The sequence below is a fragment of the Scyliorhinus torazame genome, chromosome 15, assembly GCF_047496885.1.
Source record: "Scyliorhinus torazame isolate Kashiwa2021f chromosome 15, sScyTor2.1, whole genome shotgun sequence".
Taxonomy (NCBI): Eukaryota; Metazoa; Chordata; class Chondrichthyes; order Carcharhiniformes; family Scyliorhinidae; genus Scyliorhinus; species Scyliorhinus torazame.
The window spans coordinates 169,750,705-169,777,707 of NC_092721.1; the positions used below are offsets into that span (position 1 = coordinate 169,750,705).

At 46.1% G+C, this 27,003-nt stretch overlaps 1 protein-coding gene across 1 annotated transcript; it reads left to right on the forward strand.

The window, feature by feature from the left end:
- Positions 1 to 1,101: 1,101 nt before the first annotated feature.
- fgl1b (fibrinogen like 1B) lies at positions 1,102 to 26,257 on the forward strand. The gene is made up of 8 exons (XM_072477080.1): positions 1,102 to 1,197; positions 7,390 to 7,468; positions 11,581 to 11,785; positions 15,723 to 15,882; positions 20,953 to 21,050; positions 21,186 to 21,274; positions 21,394 to 21,584; positions 24,738 to 26,257. The coding sequence occupies exons 2-8, from the start codon at positions 7,397 to 7,399 to the stop codon at positions 24,925 to 24,927; spliced, it is 1,005 nt and encodes a 334-aa protein (XP_072333181.1). The 5' UTR covers positions 1,102 to 1,197; positions 7,390 to 7,396; the 3' UTR covers positions 24,928 to 26,257.
- The last annotated feature ends 746 nt before the right edge of the window (positions 26,258 to 27,003 follow it).

Consider the following 27,003-nt stretch of genomic DNA (forward strand, 5'->3'; position numbering starts at 1 on the left):
TCCCACTATGGCAGTGGATGCAATTTGAATTCAATAAATACTGGAATATAAAGCTAGTCTGAATAATGGTGACCACAGCAACATTCACCGACTGTTGTAAAAACCCATCTGGTACTCTAATGTCCTTTTAGAGAAGGAAAACGACCATCTTTACCTTGTCTGGGCCTACATGTGACTCCAGATCCACAGCAAAGCGGTTGACACTTGACTGCCCTCTGTAACGGTCTTGTAAGCCACTAAATTCAAGGGCAATTAGGGATGGACAAAGAAATGCTGGCCTGCCAGTGATGCCCTGTTCCCAAGAACAAATATTACACACAGGTTGCTATTTTTTTTGCAAATGGAAGAGGCCAAGGAGCATATTACTCCCTACACTCTCCACAAGGAAATTAACTGGATGGGATAATCCCTTATTAGGACCTCATCTGGCTCTGAGCCCGAGGGATGGTTTGCATTACACTACCTCTAGGTTCTGATGGAGAACACAAACTGGCAGAAACTACATTGTTGATGTATTCATGACCTAGTTACAGATTAAAATCATGTTGCCACCATCGGTACATAAACAAATACATTTGAACTTTGTGTATTTTCTACCTAATTTAATTGCAGGCCTTGGCATTGGCACTCTGCAGAGGCTATTTAAATAAAGACATAAAAGACCTTGTATATGTAACAATTATCCTCACTTCTGTCAAGAAATGTGCTGTTTCAATTGACTCTAAACTGACCATTGGGGACTGCAGTGTAATCACTTATCCCAGCTGCTGAAGCCATTTAGTGTTGCTTTGAAATATAATAACATGGAAGAAAGCACAAATTTTCCAATAATATGAACGTTTTTTGGCCATTCATTCAAATTACTAGATGGATGCTGAGCCAAGTTTGGTATGTGCCTTTTTCAGTTTGAAATATGTAGGTATAAGCTTAATGAAGTTGACTTGAACATCTGTGAACGTGGATTTTTACACAAGGGATGAAAATGTGTCCTCCCTTGTCAAAACAATCCGGCATAATAAGTGGATGATCTCCATTGCTGGAATGTGATGGAATCATTTACGCCAGGGATTTTAATATAAACCATCTGGTTTCTTACCCACAGTAATATCAACAACTTTAGTGCCATTCTTGGTTATTCCAAGCACAAGACAGCACTTTGCGAATACTGCAACTGCTTGAGATATTGCCACAGCTCGGGTGAGTTTTGTTATCTGTCTTTGATTGCTGCATAAATTGTTTTGAATCAAGCTACGCTTTAAATCATGCTATATCACAAGGAAAGGCACACTGCTTTTCCAATTTACTGAAATCTTTACCATTATTTGTTTGCACTTTGGTGTCATAGCTATTGCAAAGCATTATGACCGAGCTTTTAAGGTATCAAGGACCATTTTCAGCAAGTTAGCAAATCTGCTAAGTGGTAACGTTAACAGTTAAAGAAAACAGCTACAAGTTGTTTGGATTGATGGAACATTATTGAATTCAGTACAGCTGAGGAGTTAAAGGCATCACAGGAGCTTCTGTTCAACAAGTAAATGGCAATGTAACTTGTACTTCCATGTGTTGAAATAGATCAGCGATAAAATGGCTATCAAAACTGCTGTCAATGTAGGTGGGGAATGGGGGCGGGGGATGGGGGATGGGGGTTGGGGTGTGGGGGATGGGGGATGTGGGGGATACGGGGGCGGGGGTGGGGGTGGGGATGGGGGTATGGGGGGGTGGGGGTATGGGGGGCGGGGGATGGGGGGCAGGGGATTGGGGGATGGGGGTCGGGAAGGGGGGTCGGGGAGGTGGGGATGGGGAGGCGGGAGTTGTGGGGCGGGGAATGGGTGGGATGGGGGGCGGGAGATTGGGGGGCGGGGAGGGGGAGGGGGGATGGGGAGGGGGCGGGGTATGGAGGGAGGGGGTCAGGGAGGGGGGATGGGGGGGGTGGGGAGGCGGGGATGGGGAGGCGGGGGTTGTGGGGCAGGGGGTGGGTGGGATGGGGGGGCGGGGGATTGGGGGGCGGGGGATGGGGAGGAGGCGGAGGGATGGGGGAGGTGGCGGGGTATGGAGGGAGGGAGGGGGCAGGGGATGGGAGGGAGGGAGGGGGCAGTGGATGGGGAGGAGGGGGCAGTGGATGGGGGAGCGGTGGGGGTAGGGGGAGCGGTGGGGTAGGGGGGAGAGGGCGGGGGATGGGGGGAGGTGGCGGGGATGGGGAGGGGGCAGGGGATGGGGGGAAAGGGCGGGGGATGGGGAGGGGGCAGAGGATGGGGGAATGGGCGGGGGGTTGGGGAGGGTCGGGGAAGGGGGGATGGGGAGGGGGAGGGGGGTGGGGAGGGGGAGGGGGTGGGGGAGGGGGCGAGGAATGGGGATGGGGAGTGAGGGAGCAGGGGATGGGGAGGAGGGTTTGGGGGGAGGGGGCAGGTGAGGGGGCAGGGGATGTGGGGACGGGTGGAGGACGGGTGGGGGATGGGGAGGGGGATGCGGGAGGGGGCGGGGTATGGGGGGGAGGGGGTGGTGATGGGGGGAGGGGGTGGGGGATCGGGAGGGGGCGGGAGATAGGGGGGCAGGGGATGAGGGGGGCGGGGGTTGGGGGGGCAGGGGGGTGGGAGGGGTGGGGGCAGGGGGGTGATGGGGGCAGGGGGGCGGGGGATGGGGGATGGGGTAGGGGATCTGGGGGGTGGGGGATGGGGACAGGGGATGGGGGGGCATGGGATGGGTGGATAGCAAGATATAGCTGGTGGGGGATGATGGGGGTCGTATGGTTATCCCCGGCCACATTGCCGGCCAGCTCAAGGATCTCAGTGCTCAGATACTCCAGCACGGCGGCCAGGTAGACGGGAGCCACAGCACCCAGCCGCTCCACATAATGGCCCTTGTGCAGCAGCCAATGGATGCGACTGACAGGGAACTGGAGATCTTCTTCGCCCTGAGAGCAGTGAGTCTGTGGAATTTGCCAGAACATTGCAAGTTTTCATGAAGCCGTTAGATATAGCACTAGGGGCAAAAAGGATATGGGAGGAAGGCAGGATTAGGCTAATGAGTTAGATGATCAGCCATGATCATAATGAATTGAGGAGAAGACTCGAGGGACTGCATGACCTCTTCCTGCTCCTAATTTTTATATCGCTATGAGATCAGCTCTGGGAGAGCGAGTCTTGGCCTAGCGCATCCTTTGTTTCCAGTTTTACTGCGACCAGACATTGCTTCCCTCCAGAACAAGCTTCAAAATTCACCATCTGCCGTGGTGGGATTCAAACCAGAGACCTCAGGGTATTATCCTGGGTCTCTGGATTACTAGCCCAGAGACAACACCACTGCCTCCCATAGAATCTTTATTTTCAGCTCACCCATGCCCTTCTTCCACAAATGCTCCGAGATAATAGGATAACTGTCATAAGTGCAGATATAAGGACATTTTCCAACATTTCTCGAATGCCTCTCTTTTCCGCTTTCCAGGTAGCAGGTAAGTTTGGCACCAAGTAAAGGGGATCTCCAGGCATTCAAGTGCAGTGACATAATCAAATAGGCTAAACAGGGATTAACGTTAAAATATTCTCACAGATACCAAATTAGGGGGCGCGATTCGCCACAAAAAATTCCAAGTTAATTTGTGGTGGGTTTTTCAGGGAGTTCCCCACCACTATTCAATGACATTTAGTAATAATAATAATAATGATAATTGTCACAAGTAGGCTTCAATGAAGTTACTGTGAAAAGCCCCTAGTCGCCACATTCCGCCGCCTGTTCGGGGAGGCCGGTACGGGAATTGAACCCACGCTGCAGGCATTGTTCTGCATTACAAGGCAGCTGTTTAGCCCACTGTGCTAAACCCTCACAAACATCGCGCCCGACCGGGAGAGTTATGTGACCAGTTTATGCTGGGTGAGGCCTCCCGCAGGCTTCCCGGCAGCCATGTCGCCCTGCGGGATCTACCCAAGTGCCGCGGGGTGGCACGACCAGAATCCCGCCCACAATTTCAAACCAACTTAAGCGTACTTACCCACGATGTATCGGCCTCCCCGGCTATACCGGTCTCAGCTGGGCGCCATTCAGTACTGGTCCACACAAACATGGACCAGGCAGGACAGCACCTGGGAGGGAGGGGAAGGGGGGGGTTTCTCCTGAGCCATTGAAGTCTCCTGGGTGGTCTGGGACAGGCCGGTGGGAAACACCCAGCAAAACCCGCCAGAAATAACATGTAGAACCTCTTCCGTTAGATCGCGTTCTCTGTTTTTGTGATGTTGATCGAGGGACAGACATTGTCCAGGATGTCAGGGACAACTCTGTCTTTCTTCAAAATAGTGTTTAAGGGATATTGTGCATGTACTTGAGTATAAGTTAAGAGAGTGGGCCAAAATGTGGCAGATGGAGTTTAACGTGGGTAAGTGCGAGGCCATGCATTTTGGTTGGGAAAATGGTAAGGCAACATATTATCTAAATGGGAAGAAACTTTGGGGTGCTCCGGTGCAGAGGGATCTGGAGGTCTGCGTTCATGAGTCGCAGAAAACTAGCATGCAGGTACAGCAAGTAATAAAGAAAGTGAATGGAATGTTGGCATTTATAGCTAAAGGAATAGAATATAAAGGTAAGGAAGTGTTGTTGCAACTATACATGGCATTGGTGAGATCACACCTGCAGTATTGTGCGCAGTGTTGGTCCCCTTATTTGACGAAAGATGTAGTGGCATTGGAGGCCTTGGTGTAATTACGTTTCGGCCTATACGCTCTAGAGTTTAGAAGAATGAGGGGAGATCAAATTGAGGGATGATAAAAGGTATGGATAAAGTAGACATGGAGCGGATGCTTCCTCTTGCGGGGCATTCTGGAATGAGAGATCATAAACTTAGGATGTGAGGTAGCAAATTTAAAACAGAGTTGAGGAGAAACTACTTCTGCCAAAAAGTTGTAAATCTGCGGAATTCACTACCCCAGAATACGGTGGATTAATTGGTAATGGGTTGAAGGGTTATGGAGAACGGCAGGACAATGGAGTTAAGGCCAGGGTGAAATCAGCCATGATCGAATGGTGGAGTAGACTCGATGAGCATATTGGCTTAATTCTGCTCCTATATCTTATGAACTTATGAGTAGTACTTGTTCTTCAGAACTAGCTGCTCTCCTAGTGAAGCAGTTCCAGCACAGCTACAACATCGCGTCTACCCAGAAATGTGGAAAATTGCTCCGGTATGCCCATCATAAGATCAGAACTGGAGATGTTCACTCTTTACTCAATTACACAATGTTCAGCATCAGCCACGACTCCACAGATACTGAAACAGTCCTTGTGTCTATGTGCAGCAAGATCTGGACAACATTCAGGTTTAGGCTGATAAGTGGTAAGTAACATTCCCACCACACTTGTGCTGGGCAATGACCATCTCTAAAAGAGACCATCTAATCATCTCCCCTTGACATTCAATGACATGAGCTGAATCCTCCATTGTTGACATCCTGGGGGTCAACAATGACCAGAAACAGAACAAAACCTGCCGTATAAATACTGTGGCTACAAGAGCAGGTCAGAGACTGGAAATGCTGCAGTGAGTAGCACATCCTGACTCCCCAAAGCCTGTCCACCATCTACAAAGCACAAGTCAGGAGTGTGATGGAATACTCCCCACTTGCCTGGATGAGTGCAGCTCCAACACTCAAGAAGCTTGACACCATCCAGGACAAAACAGTCCACTAAATTGACAGTATTCCACAAATATACAGTCCCTCCAACACCAAATAACAGTGGCAGCAGTGTGTACCATTTATGAGATGCACTGCAGCAACTCACCAAGGCTCCTTCGAGAGCACCTTCCAAAGCCAGCACCTGTACCATCTAGAAGAACAAGGACAGCAGATGCATGGAAATGTCACCACCAACAAATATCCCATCCAAGCCACACACCATCCTGACTTGGAAATATATCACCGTTCCTTCACTGTCGCTGGGGCAAAATCCTGGAATGCATTTCCTAACAGCACGATGGGTGTACCTAAACCACATGGACTGCAGCAGTTCAAGAAGGTGGCTCACTCCCACCTTCCCATGGGAATTTAGGGATGGGGAACAAATGTTGGTCTAGCCAGTGATGCCCACATCCTGTGAAAGAATAAAAAGTTGTAAATCGGCATCCACGAGTTTTCCATTCTCTGCTGACTTAATCTTGAAGATTGGTCTTAATTTGGAAAAAATCTAACTTGATGCGTATTCATGTAATACAAATGTTGGAAAAGAGGTTCTGTCATAAGTCCCAACCTACTGCAGGGTAGCACAGTGGTTAGCACTGTTGCTTCACAGCGCCAGTGTCCCAGGTTCGATTCCCAGCTTGAGTCACTGTCTATGCAGAGTCTGCACGTTCTCCCTGTGTCTGCGTGGGTTCCTCCGAGTGCTCCGGTTTCCTCCCACAAGTCCCGAAAGATGTGCCTTTAGGTTATTTGAACATTCTGAATTCTCCCTCTGTGTACCCGGAATGTGCCGACTAGGGGCTTTTCACAGTAACTTCATTGCAGTGTTAATGTAAACCTACTTGTGACAATAAAGATTATTATTATTATTAAATGCCACCGGCTTAATCCCTAAAACTCAACCTGCTGCTGGGAAGACAAGATTTCAGCTCTCACCTGATTAAATCACGCAGGCCGCCACATTGCCTGCTCCCAGAACACCACACTAAATTCCACCCATTGGACAAAGAACAAAGAAAAGTACAGCACAGGAACAGGCCCTTCGGCCCTCCAAGCCTGCGCCGACCATGCTGCCCTTCTAAACTAAAATCTTCTACACTTCCAGGGTCTGTATCCCTCTATTCCCATCCTATTCATGTATTTGTCAAGATGCTCCTTAAACATCACTATCGTCCCTGCTTCCACCACCTCCTCCGGCAGCGAGCTCCAGCACCCACTACCTTCTGTGTAAAAAAAATTGCCTCGTACATCTCCTCTAAGCCTTGCCCCTCGCACCTTAAACCTATGCCCCCTAGTAATTGACCCCTCTACCCTGGGAAAAAGTCCCTGACTATCCACTCTGTCTATGCCCCTCATAATTTTGTAGACCTCTATCAGTTCACCCCTCAACCTCCTTCGTTCCAGTGAGAACAAGCCAAGTTTATTCAACCATTGAGCAGAGTTGATTTGGTCTCTCTGCAGAGACACCTAAACTTCATTCAACAATGTCAGTTTATAACGTGCCTCCCCAAAGCTAAAGCATGTTGGTCATCTATTACTATCATTTGATTCAAATAAATATAATGGGCCTTCAGTTCTCAACACCAGTTTTATGCTTGGGTATCAAGACAATAACCTACTCCAACGTGTCTCATCAGAGGTTGAAAGTTGTGGAAAATGAGAGGGAAAGTTACTCCACAAATCTTTTGTGACACCAATGTTTTTTAAGATTAAAATATATCTTTTATAGGTAGCCAATGTTGGATGCCATGATGCTACTGGCCTTTCTACTTTTCTTGGATCAAAGTTTAGCAGCTCACAGAGGTTCGGTATGTGTGTCGAACTACATTATCTTTTCAAAACTATTTTTTCCTAAAGGAATTTATGAATTAATTAAATAATTCTGAGGGTGTGGTATGACTGGCAAGGGCGATATTTATTGACCATTCCTAATTGCCCACGATGAACCTGCCCAGAGGACTGGAGAATAGCTAATGTGGTACCACTGTTAAGAAAGGTAGCAGGGATAATTCTGGAAACTATAGGCCGGTGAGCCTCACATCAATAGTAGGTGAATTATTGGAGAGAATTTTCAGGGACAGGATTTATACCCATTTGGAAACAAATGGACTCATAAGCGATAGACAGCATGGTTTTGTGAAGGGGAGGTCGTGCCTCACTAACTTGATCGAGTTTTTTGAGGAGGTGACAAAGATGATTGATGAGGGGAGGGCGGTGGACGCTGTTTACATGGACTTCAGTAAAGCCTTTGACCAGCTGCCTCATGGCAGACTGGTACAAAAGGTGAGGTCACACGGAATTAGAGGTGAGGTGGTAAGATGGATTTAGAACTGGCTCGGTCACAGAAGGCAAAGGGTAGCAGTAGAAGGGTGTTTTTCTGAATGGAAGGTTGTGACTAGTGGTGTTCTGCAGGGATCTGTGCTGGGGCCCATGTTGTTTGTGGTTTACATAAACGATTTGGAGGAAAATGTAGCCGGTCTGATTAGTAAGTTCGCGGATTACACCAAGGTTGGTGGAGTGGCAGATAGTGTTGAGGATTACAGAGGTTACAGCAGGACACCGATAGGTTGGAGACTGGGGCAGAGAAATGGCAAATGGAGTTTAATCCAGACAAATGTGAGGTAATGCATTTTGGTAACTTAGGAATATAGAAAGACTGAGAGATCTGGGTGTGCAGGTCCACAGATCTTTGAAGGTGGCAACATAAGTGAACAAGGTAATCAAGAAAGCATACGGAATGCTTGCCTTCATTGGGCGGGAAATCGAGTATAAAAACTGGCAAATCACGCTGCAGCTGTATAGAACCTTGGTAAGGTTGTACCTGGAATATTGCACACCATTCTGGTTGCCACACTACCAGAAGGATGTGGAGGCTTTGTAAAGGGTACAGAGGTGGTTTACCAGGATGTTGCCTAGTCTGGAGGCTGTTAGCTATGTGGAGAGGCTGAATAGACTCGGACTGTTTTCATTAGAAAGACAGAGGTTGAGGGGTGACCTAATAGAGGTCCACAGCCTGGCTAGCACTGTTGCTTCACAGTGCCAGGGTCCCAAGTTCGATTCCCAGCTTGAGTCACTGTCTGTGCGGAGACTGCACATTCTCCCCATGTCTGCGTGGGTTTCCTCCGGGTGCTCCGGTTTCCTCCCACAAGTCCCAAAAGATGTGCACTTAGGTGAATTGGACATTCTGAATTCTCCTTCCGTGTACCCGAACAGGTGCCGGAGTGTGGCGACTAAGGTCTTTTCACAGTAACTTCATTGCAGTGTTAATGTAAGCCTACTTGTGACAATAAAGATTATTATTTAAAAAAAACAAGATTATGAGGGGCATGGATAGAGTGGATGGGCAGGCACACTTTACCAGGGTGGAGGGGGAGCATAGGTTTAAGGTCCGTGGGGCAAAGTTTAGAGGAGATTGGCGAGGCAGGTTTTTTATGTAGAGGGTGGTGAGTGCCTGGAACGCGTTGCCAGGGGAGGTTGTGGAAGCAGATACATTAACGGCGTTAAAAAGGCATCCTGACAAACACATGGATAGGATGGGTATAGAGGGATACGGCACAAGGAAGTGCTGAGGGTTTTTGGCAAAGGGTGGTATCATGACAGACTTGCAGGGCCAACGGGCTTGTTCCTGTGCTGTATTGTTCTTTGATCTTTGTTCTAGAATCATTGCACTCCTATAACTCTGTTGCATAGGGAGTCTCAGGTTTTGAACCCAGTGAAGATGAAGGAGCAGTGATTTATTTCCAAGACTGGGTATTGTGCGGCTGTGAGGGGAATCTGAAATTGATGGTGTTTCCATGGACATGCTTCCCTCCCCTTTCTGGGCAGTGAAGTGTCACGGGTTTGTCAGGGTCTGTGGAAGAAACCTGTTGCTTCACTGCATTCTATAGATGTTACAAACTGCAGCCATGATCTGTCGGTGATAGATAGAGTGGATGCTTGAGAAGGGCTGCATGTCAAATGGTCTGCCTTGTCCTCGATAGAGTTGAGTTTGTTGATCATTGTTGGAGCTGCACTCACACAGCCCTGACTTGCGTCTTATAGAGAGGTTTGATTCGTCTGTGCTTGATCGAGTGGAATGATAACAAGGCAGACATTAGTTGACAGTGAGTTTGGGTAGTTTAAGCAGGAAGCAATATCGTAATTACATTAACATTTTCTTGTCAACCCTGCCTTTATGCATTTGGCGTGCTCAGTTCCCACTGGAGCTTGGAAGCCCTGTATTATACGTGCTTCCCCTTTAAGGGAAAGATCTTGAGAGGGGAGGGTAGAACTAGTAATGCAAGCTGCAGTCAGGAGAAGAGAAAAGTCTTGGTGAGCTGCGGTTTGGTGCCTGCTGACCACACGAGGAGAGAGAGAGAGAGAGGAGGACTCTTCATCCCCTGTTTCTCCAAAGGTAAATGGAGAGCGTGGGCTTATCGAGCAGTATGTAGGAGGCTGCAGTATTTGTTGAGATGCCTTTTGAACGCTGTTAATGTATCTGCTTACACAACGTCCCCTGGCAATGCATTCCAGGCACTCACCATCCTCTGTGTAAAAAAACCTGTCTCGAACATCTCATCTAATGCTTGCCCCATGGACCTTAAACCTATGCCCCCTGGTGACTGACCCCCTTCACCCTGGGAAAGGGTCCTACCCATCCACTCTATCCATGCCCCTCATAATCTTGTAGACCACTATCGTGTCGACCCTCAACCTCCATCGTTCTAATGAAAACAGTCCGAGTCTATTCAGCCTCTCCGCAGAGTTATCACCCTCCAGACCTTGCAACATCACCCTCCAGACCAGGCAACATCCCGGTAAACCTCTTCTGCTCCATCTTCAAAGCCTTCACATACTTCTGGTAGTGTGGGGACCAGATTTGTGCGGCCTTACCAAGGTTCTATGCAACTGTAGCATGAATTCCCAGTATCCTTCCACTCTTTACTTCCTCATGTATTTATTTATGCTTCCCACTCAAGTTAAATTCTCAAACTACAGCCCTCCTTGCTGGAAATCTCGCAAGTTATTGTATGTAAGGCAGCATCTCTAGGAATTCTGGGAGAACATGATGAGAAGCTGATGAGAGCAGAGTGAGAATTCATTGTAGAGATATTGCACGAGGTCAAGTTAAAGTTATAGTGTAGTTTAATAGTTAGAGAGAATATTGATTACTGTACTACAGATTCAGTATTATTAGTTTAGTATCTGTTGCTCAGTAAAGTGTGCAAACCTAATCAAGTTTAGTAGTGTAAAATAAATTTGTTTTGATTCAAACTTCTTATTTTTATATTCTTTGTCAACACTACATATCTGGCTATCTTGGAGGAAAAGGCAAGGAATATAACATGGTACCAGGATATTGCTCGAGTAATTCAGATACATTAGATAGACTCTAACAGCAAAAAACGATAACACGATTCAGACTTCGAAGAACAGACTGATTCCAGACCTGCTACTTCAATATCCAGAAGAATCCCGAATGGGCAGAACAGTAGCACGGTTGTTAGCACAGTTGTTTCACAGATACAGTGTCCCAGGCTTGGGTCGATTCCCGGCTTGTGTCACTGTTGTGCGGAGTCTGTACATTCTCCCCGTGTCTGCGTGGGTTTCCTTCGGGTGCTCCTGTTTCCTCCCAAAGTCCAAAGATGTGCAGATCTGGTGGATTGGCAATGCTAAATTACCCTAAGTGTCCAAGAAAGGTTAGGTGGGGTTACGGGGATAGGGTGGAGGTATGGGGTGTTCTTTCCAAGGGTTGGTGCAGACTCGATGGGCCGAATTGTCTCCTTCTGCACTGTAAATTCTATGTCTAATTCACTTTTTAACTTGCATTTATTGCGCATTACAATGTAACAGCTGCAGTGATGGCTCCACAGAGACAAGAAAAGTGTTGGCAGTTATGTTTGCGAAATTTTTTCCAGGTTTATGTTTTTCATTTTGACAGGACAATGAAATATGCATAATTGAAGTCTCCAAACTTCGATATCAGTTACAACGTTTGGAAAATGAGTTTTTGCTTGGAGAATGGCGGCTGGAGAAATTAAAGAGATTTAATCCCCACTGGATAAAGGAAAACTCTAAAACAGAAAAGAATGAACAAGACACTGAATTACAATCCAATGCTTCACACCAGTTTGCATATCACCGTGGTAAATACACAAATATAATTAAATATGTTCGAAATGAAAGGTCCAATTTTCAAAATGTCAACCATTGGGGCTTTTTACAGAATTACTGTATATTTAAAGTGATCAAACTGTTTTTTTGGAAAATATTTTATTGAGGCATTTATATTATAAATTTTAACATAATAAGCAACCACACAACAAAGAAACCCCAGCCAACATGCTTACATAAACAACACCCCAACAACAATTCCCCACCTAAAGTGATCAAACTTTGAATATTGAATAAAATAGAGTTTCCTCTGAATGCCATTGTGATACCTGCTGCTTGTGAGCTTTTGTCAGCCAAGCAGTGCACATCTGTATATCTTGGCAACTTTACAGCAAGAATTGTGCATCTTGTAGGGAATAAAGTTGTCTCAAGTGAAGATACCCTTGCAAAGGCTTCATAGCTAAGGCTTGGGTGTCACCTGTTTTACCAGCACTTGAATACAGCTTCCATAATGACGACATTTGGCTCAAAGTCATCACCACTCTTCCCCAATACACATGTTAGAAAACAAATCACAAATAGCCTGTGGAATTTACTACCGCAGGAAGCAATTGAGGCCAAAACATTGTTCGTTTTCAAGAAGCAGTTAGATATAGCACTTAGGATGAAGGGGATCAAAGGATATGTGGGAAGACAGGATCGAGCTATTGAATTGGATGATCAGCCATGATCCTAATGAATGGGAGAGCAAGCTTGAAGGGCCTAATGGCCACCTCCTACTTCTATTTTCTATGTTTCTACATTTCTATATCCAAATCTGGCAGGAATTCAGATGATGAGAAAAAGCAAAGCAGAGCCCAGCCTTTAACAGGGCTACAGGTGAGATCCACACAGAGTATCGCTCATGTGTCACTCATACTGAGCAAGTGGTAAAATACTTTAGATCATCACCTATGAATTGTTGTGATGTAGAGCAACCACGAAGATCACGTCTGATGTCTCACAACAGCCTGAAAAAGGTAGTTACTGCATGGCTACGGGATCAAATAAAAGGAGTGTGAATAACATCTTTCAAACAGCTGGTAGAGGCAACTGGTGCTCAATGATCTCTTTCTGCTCTCTGTGAATCAAATCACTGGAAAACTGGACTTACTGGACTTTGTACAGGTTAGGTGGATTGGCCATGATAAATTGCCCTTAGTGTCCAAAATTGCCCTTATTGTTGGGTGGGGTTACTGGGTTATGGGGATAGGGTGGAGGTGTTGACCTTGGGTAGGGTGCTCTTTCCAAGGGCCGGTGCAGACTCGATGGGCCGAATGGCCTACTTCTGCACTGTAAATTCTATGATTAATCTAGGACAAAAGTTCGGCACAACATCGTGGGCCGAAGGGCCTGTTCTGTGCTGTATTTTTCTCTATGTTCTATGTTCTAAAACTGTTTTTCTCTTTTCAATGGCTTCATTTGTATATTTAGATCAACAGATTAATAATGGGCTCTACATTCAATAGCAGCCAATTGTGGACATTCATTAATTGGCACTCTGAACTCATGGATCCGAACAACAGAGGCCCTTAAACCTTTATAAATTCACCTGTGGAATGAATCCAGTCAGTTGCAGGCACAAATTGTGTACCATGATGCAGCTGACATAGGGCTTTCAAATTTCGGCCAATTTGGATACTGAGCTAGCCTGTGGGTAAGTCAAGGCCACAGGTAATGTGGTGCAGGTGGTTTGGGGTGGCAAACAGGAGGTGGGCAAGTACATACTGACAGCGGGTCCACTTGATTAGCACAAATGTAAAGCATAAAAGAACCTGCCGGAGTTTTTGCTGTCTGAAACTGGGGTCCCACAACAAATTTAATGACAGTCTGAATGCAGCACAAATTGGTCAGAGGCTGCTCTACACCTATAAAGCTGAAGCAACAATGCTGAATTCAAGTCACCTTTTGTGGTGGTATGTATTAGGGGTAGTCCCGGGTCCTGGTTGGATCTGCCGCCTGTTGGCTCCGCCCAGAAAGGCGGAGTATAAGAGTCCGGGTTCTCCCAGCAGCCGCATTCTGTAACTGAGCTGCTGAGGAACAAGTCTTGCTTAATAAAGCCTCGATTGACTTCATCACTTCTCGACTTGAGTGAGTAATTGTTGCGCTACACCTTTACCTCCAGTTGAGTGCAGCCAATCAAACTAAAATCTTAGTAGAGGTGCCACTGTTAAATAGTTATTCAATCACTTCCCTGTTCCGTATACCTGTAGTAATGGATAAGCATGTGATTCCAGTGGATCAGTAACACCTTCATTCCGTGTGAGCACATACTTTTCCAACCCCTCATTAAATTGCGCATGAATGGAATCAGTCTGGGAGGAACATATTTCAGGTCAACTATGGCCATCACAGAATCCCAACTGTGCAGAATGAGACTATTTAGCTCATCAGGTCTGCACCGATCCTCCAAATGAGCACCGTACTAGGCCACTACCCCGCCATATCCCACCAAACCTGTTTTGGGACCCCATGATCCCACCAAATCTGCACATCTTTTGGACACTAAGGGGCAATTTAGCATGGCCCATTCAACTAACGTACACAAAGTGGAGCACCCGGAGGAAACCCACGCAGACATGGGGAGAACGTGAAGACTCCACACAGACAGTCACCTGGGGTGAGGATTGAACCAGGGTCCCTGACGCTGTGTGGCAGCTGTGCTAACCACCGGGGCCGCCGAGCGATAGGTAATGCAATTCCAGACATAGACACATTTTTCTCACCAGCAACCTTTTGGCAAACTTCAATGATTGTCTATCTGGAGAATCTGTAGGCCTTCAGCGCAGCTTCTCCATTATTTTCAGATCTGACATTATAGACCTGTAAACCCATTCCTTCATTTGCGATATACAAGAGTAAACCATTTCTGGCTCCAGTTGTCCTGCTCAACACTCCCTTCATCAAATAGTTTGTTGGGAGCCATTGGAACAGAGTCCATGCTGCTTAATTCTGTTGTGATAATTCCATGAACGGAGCTTGAACCTGTTGCCTGTTTTCCCCCCTGATGGTGGGTGTGCATGCGAATTACACGTAAAGAATGTGCCGAGAAAAGGCTTTGAAGAGAGTTAATTCATCCTCGTCTTGTGACAGACTGAGCCTGATCTAGTTCAAGGTGGTTCATAGGGCCCACATGACGGTAGCCCGGATGAGCAGGTTTTTTGAGGAAGTGGAGGATAGGTGCAGACGCTGTGGGGGAAGTCCGGCGAATCATGTACATATGTTCTGGGCGTGTCCGAAGTTGAAGGGATTCTGGCAGGGACTTGCGGACGTTATGTCAGAGGTCCTGGAAGGGAGGGTGACTCTGAGTCCAGAATTGGCAATATTTGGGCTATCAGAAGGTCCGGGGGCCAAGGGGGGGGAGGGAGGCCAATGTTCTGGCCTTCTCCTCCCTGGTGGCCTGGAGACGGATTTTGCTGGGATGGAGGGACTCGGAGCCTCCAAAGTCAGGAGCCTGGGTCAGCGACATGGCAGGGTTTCTCAGGCTGGAAAAGATTACGTTCGCCTTGGGAGGATCAATTCAGGGGTTCGCCCAGAAGTGACAACCGTTCATCGACCTCTTCAAGGAAAATTGAATGTCAGCAGTAAGCCGGCGGGGGGGGGGGGGGGGGTTAGGAAATAGGGCGGGGGTAGTAGTGGACGTTGTTTTTAGATTTTTTGCGTGTGTCGGCCTGCGCGGTTGTTTAAGGAATGTTAAAGTGTTAAACTGAAAACTGTGAAAATTACAAATGCTTCAATTAAATATTTTCTAAACAAAAAAAAAAATGTGTTGAAAACCTGCATCTTATTGCTCCATCAGAGAATACATTGTAGCACCCATCACCTAACTTACAAACACTTTATTTTGAAACATGGCTTGAAACAAATGATGGCTTACTAACTTTTGTATTTACATGAATTGATTGTAATACAAAGTTCCACTTTGTGCAGATTGTTCTGATATTTTCAACAATGGCGAAATCACAAGTGGATATTACAGAATTAAGCCTAAAGCTATTGCTGAACCATTTCTTGCATACTGTGATATGTCAGATGGTGGTGGATGGACAGTTATTCAACGTCGCAGTAATGGCAAGGTGAATTTTAACAGGTAAATTAAGTAGATTAATGTCAAACGACTCAATAGGGAGACCTTCCCAGTGATTCTACAATCGTTCTACTTCCTCTCTTTCAGAGGCCAGGCTTCTCTATGATGCCGGTTGCCCTGCCCGCTAGCTGGAAAGTCAGGGACAATGTCACCTCCACTGACCCTAGAAGCCATGACTCAATTTTACATTGTTCAGGCATGTAATTGCCTGCAGTCTTGTTCACCCCACTGAGGCAGGATGTCCCACCTCCAAGCCAGTCAGAGGTTATCCCAGCAGTGCCACCTGGAGCTGTGGCTACTACTGGGACTGCAGCAGGTAAAACACCAGTAGAGGGTGGGAAGGCAACAAGCATGACACCCCTGGCATTCCTCTCAATTTTTACACGGACTTCCTAGCCTGCTCCGTTCAGAATACCTAGTTTTACCAGTTTTCCTTTTATCCAGCTCTCTTCTTTCTCTTATGGCTGGGTCTTTTATTTTCAATGCAAACTGTACATTTATTTTAAGTTGTTCATTTTACAAATTACCACCATCTTATGCATGTCCATAATTTTAAAATGTTTCTAAGTGGTAAATAAAACACAAAGTAATTCTGAAAATGTTCAGTTCAATACACTGAAACCATCTGGTTTACATTGCATCTTTCTTCCAACTATTAATACATTGTCAAATAAAAAGTGTCTTATTTAGACTCCATTTGGACTCTGCAGCATGCAAATGTCCAAATGGCCTTTACTGATGAATATTAATTTACCTGGCACATTCAATCTTCACTGCAGAACACCATTTTATTTTCACATGGCAATGCCCTTGTGCACTTAACATTGTGATTAGTCCCAGTACTGGTTAGTTGCAAATAAAGTATTGTCTTAATACTGCATCCTTAGTGACATACTAAATGTAAAATGTCCCCACTTATACATAATTGACTCATAATTAACCTTATCTTTTTACTAAAATACTGCTGACTAACTTACAAAAATATCTTTTACCATCTCCTCCCTTATGATGAATTACCAATCCGTATTTTTAACAACTCACATGGGTTCATCAAAGCAATTTTGAACTCTCATTTTGAACGAGGACTGTATAAGGGGGCAGCACGGTAGCATTGTGGATAGCACAATTGCTTCGATTCCGGCTTGGGTCACTGTCTGTGCGGAGTCTGCACATCCTCCCCGTGTGTGCGTGGGTTTCCTCCAGGTGCTCCGGTTTCCTCCCACAGTCTAAAGATGTGTGCAGGTTAGGTGGATTGGCCATGATAAATTGCCCTTAGTGTCCAAAATTGCCCTTAGTGTTGGGTGGGGTTACTAGGTTATGGAGATAGGGTGGAGGTGTTGACCTTGGGTAGGGTGCTCTTTCCAAGAGCCGGTGCAGACTCGATGGGCCGAATGGCCTCCTTCTGCACTGTAAATTCTATGATAATTCTCTCCCATTAACCTTAATTATAGAATGAAGGTGTGATAACTGACGGATGCTTTTTATGTTAAAAACATCCAAATATTATTGGTGTTATAAATATCAGGCAAATCTTCAGCACCAGGAAATGTTTAACTTATTGGTGAGTTAATTAGCTCTTTGAAATCATAGAACATAGGGAGATTGTGAGTGTAACTAATGTTTGAAAGTCTTTGCCACTAGGCTCAACTATACCAATGTGCTCCTGGTTGGATTCCACATTCTACCCTCCGGAGACTTGATGTCTTCGAACATTTTTCTGCCTGTGTCTTAATTCACAGCAAGTTCTGTTCTCCTACCTCCCTTGGGTGCACTTACCAACCAAGCTGGCTCTACGATGAGCAACCTGTTAATTTTAAATAAAAACAGACAAAGCTGGGTAAACTCAGCAGGTCTGGCAGCATGTGTGAAGAGAGAAACAGAATTAACATTTTTAGTCCATATCACTCACATGGACTCAACATTTAACCCCGTTTCTCTCTCCACAGATGCTGCCAAACCGGCTGAGATTTTCCAGCATTTTCTGTTTATTTTTTTATTTCAGATTTCCAGCATTCACAGTATTTATTAGAGTATTAATTTTAAAATTCTTCTCCATGTTTTCAAATCCCTCCTGGGCCTCTCTGTAATCTCCTCCTCCCCCAACTGTGGTATCTCCACAGCCTTCCGAGGTATCTGCACTCCTCTAATTCCAGCCTCCTGTGCATTCCGCAGTATAATTGTGGGCTGGTTTAGCTCGGTTGGCTGGACAGCTGGTTCGTGATGCAGAGCAAGACCAGCAGTGTGGGTTCAATTCCCGCACAGGCTGAGGTTATTCATCCCCGTCTTCTCAACCTTGCTCCTCACTTGAGATGTGGTGAACCTTGGGTTTAAATCACCACCAGTCAACTCTTCCCCCTTAAAGGTCATCTGGGACTACGGCGACTTTATCTTCTAATTGCTCTGCCATGACTTCTGGTGGCGCCCTCGAGGAAGCAGGTCGGATCGCTCCCGCCCGCAATGGGCAAACGGACCTGTTAAACAGACTCTTGCGGGACCTGCGACCTGGTAGGTTGAGGAGACGATAGTGAAGAGGCTCCCCCCCCCCCCCCCCCCCCCCCCCGGGGTATGAGCAGCTGGACCAGAAGTGGTCGAGTGGAGCAGCAGGGCTCGAAGCGGGAGCAGTGGGGACCCCAGGCCGGGCTGATGGCAGGGACCAGGGAGGCTCACTGGCCAAGGGAGCAGCAGATGGAGTTTTTAAGAACTGCTTCGCCGATTTGAAGAGGGACACGTTGGACCCGATGAGGGCGGTAATGGACCGAATGGTTGAGACACAGGCGGTCCAGGAGAAGGCGCTCAGGGAGGTCGAGGGGAAGCTCTCCAGCCAGGCGGACACGGTAGCGGAGCTGGAGCACGAGGTGGAAGAGCTGAACGCCCGCCAGAGGAGGATGCAGGAGCAGCTTGAAGAGCTGTGGAACAGAGCCAGGAGGCAGAATTTGAGGATCGTTGGCCTCCCCGAGGACTGCAAGGGGTCGGATGTGGGCGCATACGTGATGGGTATGCTCGAGGCGTTGATGGGGCCGGAGGCCTTCCCCCGACCCCTGGAGTTGGATAGGGCGCATAGAGCCCCCGCAAGGAAGCCCAGGACGGGCGACCGACCGAGGGCCTTGGTGGTCCGCTTTCACCGGCTTGCCGACAGGGATCGTGTGATGCGATGGGCCACGGCGGAGAGGAGCAGCAGATGAGAGCATTGCGAGGTGCGCATCTACCAGGACTTGGGAACGGAGCTGGCCAAGAGGCGTGCAGGATTCATCAAGGTGAAGGCAGCCCTCGACAAAAAGCAGTTGAGGTTTGGAATGCTGTCTCCTGCGAAGCTGTGGGTTACGTTGAGGAACTCCACTACTATTTTGAGACACCGGAGCAGGTTTGGACTTTTATCAAAGAAAAGAAGCTGGGCTTGAACTAAAGGGCACTTAGTTTTTTCAGTGCTGTACAGTGGCAGTGGTCTGTTAACCTAACTTACTCTGATTAGGAGTGATTTTTATTTTCTTGAAAGAAGAAGCTGTACTTGAACTAAGGGACTCTGGGCTCTCAGAGCTTTTGTGTGGCGGCGGTTTGTTAGATTATCCTGTACTGTAATGTTATATCCAAGATTGTTTTCAGCCAGGACAGGGAGCGGGGGCTGGAGGGTGCACTGTGTGGGGTGTTTGTGGGAGATTGCATCGAGGGGGGGGGGGGGGGCGGTGTTAGAGAGGGACCCTGCAAAGGGGGCCCTGCGCTTGGTACCTTTTGGTGGAAGATCGGGGCCTCGGAGAGGGGGATGGATTAGGGGCTGGTCAGGGGACGTGGAAGGGCACAGGGAGATACAATCAGGTTAATGGGTCCTTGGTGTGTGAGGGGAGGGCCCGAGCGCTAGGGTAGGAGACAGACAGGCGCCAAGTGCAGGAGTCAGCGTAGCTAGCGTAGGTCAGGGGGCACCAGGGAGAGTAGGAGGAGGGGCGGGCTAGGGCCAGGCGCGGGGCTGGCCTGGCAGGTCAGGCCTCGGGGGTTGGGCGAGGTTAGGGGGCGCAGATGGGAAGGGGAGCAGAGGAGACTTACAGGGCAAGGGGGGGGGGTGTCGAGGGACCCCCTGAAGGAGGTTAGGGGGGCAGATGGGAAGGGGAGCAGAGGAGACTTAAGGGGCAAAAGGGGGTGTGTCGAGGGATCCCGAGGGAGTTGCTGCGGACTCTCAGGGAGCGGCGCAGGAAACCAATAGCAGCAGCACCCAAGAGGGGGGGGGAGGGTTAGAGCCACGTTAGTTTAATTGAACACGTGGGGCATGGCAAACTGAGTTGATAGGGGAAATGTTTTGTTAACATGTTTATTCTTTCCCACTGTTTGTTTTCACTATGTTAAGGCCCTTTGCATAGGCCCTGTGATCTCTCTGGAAATGTTACAAATTTGTTTTAAACAAAATTTTTTTTAAAATTATTGCTCTGCCATTGGTGGCTATTCCTTCAGTTGGTAGATCACAAGCTATGAAGTTCCCTCCCTATACCTCTCGGTCCTCTGCCTCGCTTTCCTCTTCTAAGACACTTCTTAAAAGCTATCTCTTTGATCAAGCTAATATCAACCTAATATCCCCTTATACAGCTCAGTGACTTACTTTAGAACTGTAATGGCCCTCACTTCAATTGATCTTTCCATGGCACTCATGGAATATCGCTCCCCCTCTAGTGGGCGGAGGCCCGCCCAGTTGGGGCTTATAAATCCACCTTATAAAAGTCGGCCGAGACAGGGACCGGCGTGATTTGTGGTCCCCCTTGGGACCTTTGGACTGTAAGCTACGTTGTGGCTCTTACTTTGTGTTGGTTTATTAAATACAGTTTAACTTACCTTCTTGGGCATCGTGAATTTTATAATAACGATCCTGTGAAGAGCCTTGTGATGTTTCATCACTGTAACAATGTCAATTGTTTTTTTTAAATGTATTTTATTACCAACATGTATCTTAATGATGCCAATTGTTGTTCAAAATGACTACTTGTAAACTGCACTTAACTGAAAAAAGACAACATTAATTGAGATGTCAACACATTTTGTTGTTTAACAAGATTAAGTTATCTGTGCCGGTTTTGCAATTCATACTTTCCCCAGAGGCTGGGATGACTATAAATCAGGCTTTGGAACATTTCAGAAGAGGAAGGACGAATATTGGCTCGGAAATGAAAAGATACACCAAATCCTGGCTGCCGGTAAGAGCATATTCAACTTTGAAGGGCTGAGCCAGCCCTAGGGAACATAAAAGAATATAATGCAGCTTAAAACAGTTTCTGGAAACATTAATAATCACAAACTAGACATTTTGACCAGTGATTATTTCCTTGCAGGAAAGTATGTATTAAAGATTGACCTCACTGACTGGAATGGAGAAAGGAGGTATGCTACCTATGAAAAATTTAGCATTGCAGATGAAAAGGTGAGAGAAGTTGAAACTGGTCATGGACATGGAGTTATTTTTCAATTGGTTTGCCAGTTAAGTTAATCACACAGTGAACGTGCTATTGTTGATGCACTTTGTTTTTGTACTTAAACCAGGATAAATACAGGCTAACATTTGGCACCTATGATGGAAATGCAGGGGATGCACTGGCTGGTGGCTCAAACCCAGAGGTGCAGTGGTCTGCCTCTCACAGAGGGATGCAGTTCAGCACTTCAGACCAAGACAATGACAAATACCTACAGGGGAGCTGCTCTCATGAAAGTAAATCTGGTTGGTGGTTTAACAGGTATAGCATTACATTTATTTATGCAATACTGTATATGAAGACACATATACTCTTTGCTAGAAAGAAGAATTGTGGCTGGAAAATGTAGTGGGTCATAATTGTCCAAATAATGGTGAGCCCACTGTCAGACGCAGCAGAAGATGGCATGTCATTTGTTTTGTCTTTGTACCCAGTGAGCATGCCCAAAACAGAATAAAGTTACATATAACAGATCATGTACAGCAGCTTTCCACATTATACTGCCTATTATTTCAGACTCAGCCCTCAAGCATTTTTCTTTACAGCATTAATATAACATTCCCATTTTCTGCACCCTCTATACATTTAAAGAGGGTTATCCCAGGACCTTGGCTGGGAATGCATAGGTCTGGACCTCAGGTGAAGAGAGAACTCTGTTTGGCTTTAATGTCCCCTAAAATTATAGCAATGATACAACAGGTACAAATCATTCAGCCCGTCACTCAGAGAGCTAGCCACTTAGACCCAATCCCCTGACTCATCCCCATACTTTATGAAATGGTGATCCAGTTCCCTTTAAAAAATCACTTCAAAATCCTGCTTCTCTATGGTTTTGGGTAGGGCATTCCATAACCCAACTATGCACAGTGTAAGTGAAAAACATATCTCAGGCAAAATTGGGATAAAGCAGATCTCCTCGAGTGCATTAGTGATTCTGCAGGGACAGGTTTGGTGAACGACATTATTAAGCTCCACCTAGTGGCAAACGTATATAGCTACCGGCACGACTGTGAGACAGAATGATGTTGCCCATATAAGACAGTCACAGCAAATTTAATGCAAATAACTATTTAACCTAGGCAGCCTTTTCTTTCAATTTAAACCAACAGAATCTCAAGTCAATTGTTCTTTGTTAGCAGAACCAGTAACAATGAAATATTGTTAGAATTGTAGAGCACAAGTTAGCACTATGGTTAGCACTGCTGCTGTCATTCTGTCACACAGTCGTGCCGGTAGGTATATACGTTTGCCACTAGGTGGAGCTTAATAATGTCGTTCACCAAACCTGTCCCTGCAGAATCACTAATGCACTCGAGGAGATCTGCTTTATCCCAATTTTGTCAGAGACATGTTCTTCACTTACACTGTGCATAGTTGGGACATAGAATGCCCTACCCAAAACCATAGAGAAGCAGGATTTTGTAATTGATTTTTTAAAGGTTTTTTAAAAGGATTTTTAAAAGGTTTATAAACATTCTTGATATGATTGACAGCTGCTGGACACTTCAACAATGAAGGTTTCTGTGTTAGAAAAGAGGAAGTGAAACCACTTAGTTGCTTTGAAGTGGTCAGCAGCCAGCAATCATAACAAGAATGCTTATAAACATTGAAATCAGGATCAATGGAGGGTAATTTGGATGCAGTCAAGCGTAAAGGGAATGGTAAATAATCAAACCTCCTGGCAGCATTAAACTGTCAATCAAAGGCATATTAAAGATACTGCACTGTGAAATTGAATGAATGCTTAGCATTTCAAAGGATCTCAGGGGATTTCAAGCCTTTGTACGTGTTGTGGGTAGACACTTCAAAAAGCAGCAGTTTCAATAGCATAAGGCTGAGGAGCAGATGTGAGGAAAATGAAATTGTTCCCTGCTTGATTCTTCACTGAGCTGTGTGGTCTGCTCAGCGGCTGTCAGGCAGACCAGTTCAGAGTGAGAAGGCCACTTCAGGGTTTAAATAGGTCAGACCAGGATGAAGACCTTGAATAAAGGGCTGCCTGAGATCACCATGTCAAGGGTGATCTTCAGGTTGTCCAGGGCTGGAAGGGGCAGTACCAGCACAGGACCTCCATCTGGGAGAGGGTTCTGGGATCAGCCCCTTCCCATTGCCTGTGCCCACCCAAACCATAGGACCCTTGGGGGACCCTCCATCTGCAGCTTGGCAGTGGCAGAGGGAAATGTGAGCAATGTGCTGACCCCTTGGATCCCACTCGGTGGGGGTGGGAGGATGACCCTCCTTGGGGGTGCTCCATTTTTCAACATTGTGGGGAGTAGGGGGAGCCTGTCTCTGGAATCAGGGAGCCCATTCAAAATGGCGGCCTGACACAGTAGGTGTAGGGAAACCGGCATGTTCGGCACTGTGTACATTTTTGCATAGTCGAGCCATGAGAATCCCACCCCGGTGACGCTCCGAGCACCAATGGGGCACAGTCCCAATTTTCTGCTGGCAGGAGTACTTGGTCTCTGGAGCCTAGAATCCCAGTCACGGGGTGGGATTTTCCACATGCCCCGTGCGGCGTGTTTTGCGGCAGTGGTGGTGGCCCACCATTGGATGGTGGTGGGACCTTCTGGCCCCTGCTAGTCTCAGTGGGCTTTCCCGGGGAGCACGTGGCAAGGGTTCACCCTCAGTGTGACCAGAAAAACACACTGGTGAGAACATCTGGAAATTCCAGTCATGGACTACAGCGGTTTAAGAAGGCGCTCACTCCACGGGAACATAAGAGGTTTGCAATTCATCCAAGGCAGTGATGCAAAATGGGTAATATCATTTTGGCTGCCCATTAACCAATCACTAATATTAAATATCAGGCATTGCATACACTGGCTGGCCAAGCCAGTATCACCCGCTAAGATGCATTTCTAGTCCAACTTGTTTGTTTAACTAAATCTGTTACATTTCTGCAACTATGCTCGCCTTTTTAGATTCTGGGCGGGAGTGTTCGTGGTCTAGCCAGGATAGTGGAGGGGGAGGTGGACCTGGACCCTTTGGTGGCGATATTTTGGGGTTTCAGAGAAGCTGGAGCTCATGGAGAGGAGGAAGGCCGATGATGTGGCCTTCGCCTCTCTGATTGCATGGCAGCGAATTTTACTGGAGTGGTGGTCAGCATCGCCACCAAGGGTAGCGGCTTGGTTGGGTGTTCTGTACGACTTCCTGCGGTTGGAAAAATAAAGTATGAGTTAAGGGGCTCCGCAGGGGGGTTTGAGAAAAGGTTGGGGGGGGGTTGACTATGTTTGAGGGGCTGTTCGGCGGCGGCATGGAGGTGGTACAGGAACAAAATCTGTACAGACTGTATAGTTGATTGCTGGGAAGTATGTTTCCTGAGGTGTTTATTTGCTGTAACCTGTTTTGATACATGCTTGTATTAAAATATATTTTTAATAATCAATGCCTTTCATTTTTTACACAAAATCAAAGGTGCCATTGCACCAACCTGAATGGAAAATACTATCGACATGGCAACTACACTGCAAAGTATGATAATGGAATTCTCTGGTACACCTGGACAGGCTGGTGGTACTCTCTGAAATTCACAGCCATGAAAGTCAGACCACTCTACTTCTTCCCAAGTGCTGGGAGTGGAGACTATGACAACAAAATTGGATAGCAATCACTTGACAAGGAACTGGATCTTTAATGTCATATGCCAGGTATTTTACCTGAATGAGAGAGAAATATTATGGAGTTAATCTTCTGTATTTTGTAAACTATGGCATTGTTAAATAGGCCTTGGCTATAACTTTTTGTATTGTGGCAATAAATCACTTTATAATTTTGATGACAAAATGGCAATCTGTGTCAGTCCATTTCTATCAGTGCGATTAACATTGTGAAAAAAAAGGTAGGGGAGTTGGGGGGGGGATATTTAATTTACAGATACCCATTTTATGATAATGTCTGAGGCCCATTTGATGTTCAGGGGAACCTGTAAGTAAGCGAGTAGCTGGGCCTCCTGGAACAAACATAAATTTGCTTAAGGATGGAAATTGAAGTTTGCAAGAAATTACCACAGGCCACCGACAAAAATGGCCACAAAAATACACAAGTTTTATTGATATGGACCGGGAAGACGCAGAGCAGTTTCTTCTTGCACCACCGACTGTCCATACCCATTAAATTCTGTCTCACTCCATATTCCTGTGATGCCCTGGACATAGCACCCATTTAAAATCCCCCCCAGACCCGACTAGCATCCAGCTCCGCATGAGAGTTATGGCCGATTTCCTGCTCACCTCAGCCAGCACCCACAGTTTGCTGCAGACAGAAGGCAAAGTTATCAGATAAAGGTCTTGAATGTCCTGAAACTAATATCTTAAATATGTAAGTATATTATCATTCTGTATTAAATGTGGCATTTAAATCAATATTGGGCACTTGTTTATTTAAGGAAACATTCATGTAAATCTTCAGGGTTTAAATCATATTGTGATACTATGCTCAACTGAGTTCTTTAACTGAAAATAATAATTTCTAATTGCTCTAAAGTAGGCCTCAAAGTATTGAAATTCCAAAGTGTTTTGAAATCAGTGCGAATGCACTCCATCTGAGAAATAGGAATTGACTGATTATTTGCAAATGTAATACTTGTCCTCTTGTGGATGACGGACTGAAAATGTTTCATACAATAAGAATAAGATGTCAGTTTGAACTAATCAAAAGTGTCTCCATATAACAATGCTAAAAATTGCTAAAACTTTCTTCACTCTCAACGTATCTGGGAATTTCAAATTCTGTCCATTCATGTGTAACGTCAAACAATGTGTAACGGTGGGACTGACAGAAGATCAAGGTTGGTCCCAGTCCCTCGGGGTTGGTGGCTTGCATGCTGAATTGCTGAAATGAATGCTAATATTACCTTAATAAAGCAATACATGTGTTGGAACGTTTGCTGTAATATGAATTCCGTACAATTAAAATAAACAGTGTAAATAAGTAAACTCATATGGACATGTATTTCTGTTCATTCAGCATTTTCTTCTTTTCTCTAACCAACCCGCTCCCATTTAAAAAAAACATCACCTGTCTAAGCACCAACTACAGGTACCTCACTCTAAGAGAGCATTGGCGGCCGTGGGCTTCCATGTGTTGGTCCATGTTACGCTTGGCAAGTTACTACAATGGCTTGCGGTTTCCTTTTGTGCATTCTGACTGATGGGGAGACGCTCCCGTTCTTACTGTCTACCATATGTTTTACAGACCACTACACATTATGAACACACCTTCCTTGGCCTTTGAGTACCAACGAATGTAACTTGAACCCAGAGCTTCTGGTTGTGAGGCAGGGTGCCAGAAGACCTCCATATTAGACCTACTACATATAATAAATAAATACCTTATTGTCCAAAAATATATTATTTCAAGAGTCACCACCTAAGCCACTTTACAAATATTCCAATTTCTATGTTGAAAAAGCAATCAATACATGACTAAAAAATCTGGGATGAACCTCCTCGAAATATTTATTTTTGGAAGGTGTATTTGTCAATTCAGATAACTATAGAGGGCAATGGCGACCACGAACCTCGATGCATTGGTTTGTGTTATGCTTGGCAAGGTACTGCAATGATTTTGTTGTTTTCTTTTTGTATGTTCTGGCTGATGACGAGCCTCCTTACAAAAAATGCTTTTACGACAGTTTTCCTTCCTATGTACCTTGTATCGATTCACACACTCACTTTCTGTT